Here is a 5477-nt window from a genome sequence, read left to right on the forward strand (position 1 = left end):
AGGAAACAGTTTGAGGCCGCCCCTGGAATCGGCGCGAAGAAATTCCGCGTTCCAGACATAGATCCAGCACTGTTTTTACAGGATCAGACATGAAGCACAGTTGAGGAGAATTTCATGAAGATTTTAGCAGTGCTCTTTTCTGTTCCAGTAAAATGCACCAGGGCACCAAACTAGTGCCCTTCTGTACCACATGTATACAATATAATCACCCCTGTACCAAATGTATATACAACATAATGGCACTTGTACTGCCATTTTACTGTCATTTTTCTAACTTCACAAACTGCTCAAGTATCCATGTTCCAGGTACACTGATATACTCCCTTCGTTCCTAAATAGTATAATTCTTTTAGAGATTCCACTATGGACTACATACGGAGCAAAATAAGTGAATCTACATTCTAAAATATGTCTATATACATCCGCATGTAGTTTATAGTGGTATATCTATAAAAAGACTTATATTTAGGAATGGAGGGAGTAGTCTATAGTATGCTATGAGGGCACAAACTCTCCTTCACAATTCACAACCGGAAATCTGAGCTGGCAGTTTTCGCATCTAACCCGATGGAGTAGTAATGTTCGATGTAATCTCTGATGAGGGTCTCCTTGTACAATGGTGGGTTCTCATCGGGCAGCAGCTCCTTAATCAGACCGTACATTCTAGTAGAGGCAGGGTGGAAATTAATGCGTGCTGAAGAAGCACGCGATTGAGACCCTCGTCGCGGCCTTCTTGGCCACCACCCTATGCTTCACGCTCCTGAACCCGTCGTAGAGGCACGTGAATTTTTTTAGAACAGGTGATTTAAGTAGCCTTTCTTGAATGTTCACAACAAAATTAGGAATGACCTAAAGAAAGTAATTTGACTACATAATTTAGCGCTTGTCCTTTTGTCAATAATAACCAAGGAAGAACTCACACTAACAATACATGCTCCATATAGGTATAAATTATACCATTAGTAATAACTGTAAATTGCACCTTCCATAGAAGTGCAGAGAAAGAGAGCAATTGCCATCTATTGTGGGAAGAGAAAAAAAAACATTTGCACATACTCTCATCAAGAAAACAGAGAATAAATAATCAATAGTAAATCCGTAAATCTCATCAACTTACTAAGGTTCAACAAGAAATTTCATTTCAACTAGAAATAGCACAGCCCTGTTCTTGCTAGATACTCTTTGACAACCACACTTTTATTCAACTAGGTAGGTAGGTAGGTAGGTAGGCAGGTAGCAAAGAAGAAACTATATGGCACGAATTCATCATCCACGGCCGCGAGAACTAGTGAGTGGGAATGGTGAGGCCAGCATGCAGATAATGAACATGACCTTCAAATGCTTTGCTAGCAGATAGCTCATCACTAGCACGTCGTGTTGTTGGTCTCCGTGATGGACTAGGCTCCAGGCACTGAACTGCAACACGGAGCATGTGGTATATTTCTCCTGCGGTTTCAGCATCAGGGAGCTCGAGCCTTGAGTCCAGCAGATGTTGCAGGCTCACAGTATTATTCTTGCTGGTCTCAGAGAGGGATGAGAGCAATTCGCCTGGATGAGACCCCATAAAGAGCTCCATGACAAGCACCCCAAAGCTGTATACGTCACATTTCGCTGTCACATTTTCTGTATATGCAAGCTCTGCAATCATTGAATATTAATTAGTACTCCCTCCGTCCCATAATGTGCATTTTTTTGTTACCCGCAAAAAGAAAAGAAAAAAAAGGGTTTGATTTTTGTTTACCCGGGGCTAGATAACCCTTTGTCCCTGCAAGCCTTGTGATATTATTGCCATCAATATTTAGAATTTTAGCCGTACCGAAATCAGAGATGCAAGCTCTAAATTCCTGATCAAGCAAAATGTTTTTACTTTTTATATCTCTGTGCACTATTGGTGACCAACAATCATGGTGCATGTAGGCCAAAGCGTGAACCACATCTAGCACAATATGTATCCGCCTTCTCCAGTCCAACTCAACTGCCCTTCGATCGACCGTCAGTGCTTCTGCCAAGTCTCCTCTCTCCATATATTCATATATAAGGAACTTTCCTTGGCTAGAGGAACAATACCCGAATAGTTTTACGATGTTCCGATGCCGAATCTGTACCAATGCCTCAATTTCACGATGGAAGAGTGACCCCTTCATGCAATTCTCATCTTCAATAACACACATCTTCTTCACCGCAAATATTTCCGATGTTGGAAGCCTAGCCTTGTAGACAGATCCATATCCCCCAGTTCCTATGCAATGAATCTCACTAAAATCATTGGTTGCTTCAACAATTTGTTTGAACACGTTTGCCCCATCAAAACTCCAAATAGAGAACACATTTTTTTGTGTTACTTTGTCCGTGTCAATTGCCTTGGATTTGTTCCTTTCATGTTGAAACATCAATACAAATACAACAAGAACAAGAGACATCAGCACAGGAACCACTGCTAGTACAAGTGTTTTGTATCCTTTTCTTTTCCCTTGGTTTACAGTTGTACTACTACAGTGGGGGAGTCCGGTCACTACACCACATAGCATCTTATTATGCATGAACCACGTCAACGGGGCTCCTTGAAAAAGCTTACTCTCAGGGACTACTCCTTCCAATTCATTGTAAGATACATCAACGGATATCAAGCTTTCCATACTCTTAAATGATTGAGGGATGGATCCATTAAGTTCATTGTGTGAAAGATTCAAAGTATCTAGCATGATCAGGCCGCTAAGTTGGCTTGGTATTGCCCCAGTAAATGAATTATCACTCAAATCCAACATGTATTGTAAGTTGTGCAACACCCCTAATGCGGTAGGGATGTTTCCTGTAAAGTTATTTCCGCTCAGGTTCAATGAGCGAAGCTCTAAACAATTCCCAATTGACCCATGTACCAAACCACTTAGGTTATTTGATGACAAATCGAATAACTGTAGACTAGATAGTGCTCCGATTTCTTGTGGTATGCTTCCATGGAGCAAATTGTCCGCGAGGTTCAACTGGAACAAGTTTTTTAGATTGCCCAGTTCAATTGGAATATCTCCTTCAAGCTTGTTTGATGAGAGATCAAGTATCCCTAGCTGAGTTAGCTGCCCCATATTTATGGGTATTTCCCCTGTCAGGTTGTTGTCTGAGAGGCGTAGCATGGTAATATTCTGACTTCCCCCCCAAAGAGAAGATAATTTTCCAAAGAGTTTATTCGAGCTCATATCCATATAGTCAAGACTTGGATGACCTCCCAACTCAGAAATATCTCCTTCTATTTGATTCCTTTCTAGACGAACTCTAAATAGGCTTCTGCAGTGTAGAAAACTTGATGGAAGTGGTCCATCCAGACTGTTATTAGATGCAGTTAAATACATGAGCTTGCCTCCAGAGCACAACCCAGGTGGTAGGGGACCAGAGAGATTATTATTGTCGAGTTCCAGAATTTTGAGATTCCATAAGGTGCCAATTTCTAGAGGAACATGTCCAGAGAACTGATTATCATCGAGGTGTAAGGTAGCGAGCTTTGTCAAATTTCCAAAGATATTGGGGATATAACCCATGAGATGGTTATCACGAAGGTTCATGATAGTTAGGTTACTAAAACTGCCAAAGTTTTTGGGAATAGTACACATTAGTTTGTTGCAACTAAGATCCAATTCTTCAAGATTCACTAGGTAACCTAGTTCTTGAGGTATACACCCGGAGAGTGTATTATTCCATAGATACAATTCAGTGAGGTTAACCAAACTCCCAAAGGTATTAGGTATGGAGCCGTTGAAATTGTTGGAGCTAAGAACCAACTCTTTTAGATTCACCATGTAACCTAGTTCTCGAGGTATAGACCCAGAAAGTTGATTACCCGATAGGTACAAGCCAGTGAGGTTTGTTAAATTCAAGAAGGTACTAGGGATGGAATCAACAAGTTTGTTGTTTTCAAGGTACAACTCTTTTAGATTCAACAAGCTACCTAGCTCTGGAGGAATGCATCCGGAAAGTTGGTTATCCGCTAGGGACAAGAGTGTGAGGTTGATCATGCCTCCAAAGGTACCGGGGATGAAACCCATCAACTTGTTGTGGGAGAGATCCAACTCCTTTAGATTCACAAGGTACCCTAGCTCTCGAGGAGGATATCCAGATAATTGGTTACCATAAAGGTACAAGACAGTGAGTTTAGTGAGATTCCCTAAATTACTTGGAATGGGGCCTGTGAGGTTGTTGTCGGCGATATCTACCCTGAGCAGTTTCTTTAGGTAGCCTAGTTCACTGGGGATGGGACCGGACAAGTGATTGGCAGACAGGTTCAACACCACAAGTCCCTCTAGTTGCCCTATTTGCCTTGGCATTTCACCAGAGAGTTGATTCTCCTGGAGCATTAAGCAGCGTAGGTTTCTCAAGGATGCAAGAGCAGGTGGTAAAGGGCCCCTTATCTGATTGCGCCGAAGAAGCAGGAACCGGAGCTCTCCGAGTGACGCGATGCTCGGCGGGATCCTCCCGGTGAGCCTGTTGTGCGAGAGCTGGATGCTCGTCAGGGTCGCCAGCGCCGTGAAGTTGAGGGCGCCGAGCTCCCCCCTCAGCCGCAGCCCCGGCAGAGAGATCTCGGCGATCACCTCATGGTGCGTCGCTCCGTCCTTGCCGCATGTGATGCCATGCCAGCTGCACGGCCATGTACTGTGGTGGTGTCCCCTTCCCCAGGATCTCAGCTGGGGTGGGTGGCTTTGGAGCGTGGCTTTCCAGGCAAGGAGCGCTCCTGCTTGTTCTTGCAGGGATGGCACTCGCACTGCCTTGGCTGGGGCTAACGTGGCTAGTAGGAGACAGAGTGGGATGAAGGGCAGGCAATGGGAAGCCTCCATGACTAATCGCTAGCTGTGGTTGGATCTTGGCTCTTGGTCATGTGTTCATCTATATATATATGCTAAGTTGGTGGTAACTCCCAGGTCGGTTGGTATACCGTTCATTTGTCTCCGCGTACGACTGGAAAGAGTCCTAATTTAAGTGAAATATATCGCCTAGCTCGTTCTAGCGTGAAAACCGTGTGTCTCCACGTAAATTCTACTTCTAGACGTTCTTTGTAAATAATAACATCGCCTCGTCTTAGAGCATCTCCTTATACATTTGGAGATGTAAAAGTATGTGTTGTATATATAATTTACATCACCAAAAAAAATGTTTTTTACGTATTAAAAAAGAACCAATTCCAACATAGTGCATACAACATAAAGTTCGACATAAAACATAAAATACTACATCTAAGAGCATCTACAACGGGACCTCTCAAACCCGCCTCATACGCACGGGCGGGCCGCCCGGTCACTGCCCAGTAACGATTTTTTGACTCAGACGGGCCTTTCAAACGGCCCTCAAACGCCTGGGCTGACCGGCACCCCCCATCATCAGCCTAAATATGGGACGGATATGGGGGCGCCCGGGCACGCCCGCCACGTCGGACCCGACAGCCCGACCCCACCCCAAATTGCACCAGATCCACCCCGAAGACCAGCCGGATCCTT

At 44.0% G+C, this 5477-nt stretch overlaps 1 protein-coding gene across 1 annotated transcript; it reads right to left on the bottom strand.

Annotated features, from left to right (window-relative positions):
• Positions 1-1243: 1243 nt before the first annotated feature.
• LOC119366855 (probable leucine-rich repeat receptor-like protein kinase At1g35710) lies at positions 1244-4820 on the bottom strand. The gene is made up of 3 exons (XM_037632554.1): positions 4038-4820; positions 1742-3533; positions 1244-1638 (listed from the first exon to the last, which is right to left on the bottom strand). The coding sequence occupies exons 1-3, from the start codon at positions 4818-4820 to the stop codon at positions 1286-1288; spliced, it is 2928 nt and encodes a 975-aa protein (XP_037488451.1). The 3' UTR covers positions 1244-1285.
• Between the last annotated feature and the right edge of the window lie 657 nt (positions 4821-5477).

This window comes from Triticum dicoccoides, chromosome 2B (assembly GCF_002162155.2).
Source record: "Triticum dicoccoides isolate Atlit2015 ecotype Zavitan chromosome 2B, WEW_v2.0, whole genome shotgun sequence".
NCBI classification, from domain to species: domain Eukaryota; kingdom Viridiplantae; phylum Streptophyta; class Magnoliopsida; order Poales; family Poaceae; genus Triticum; species Triticum dicoccoides.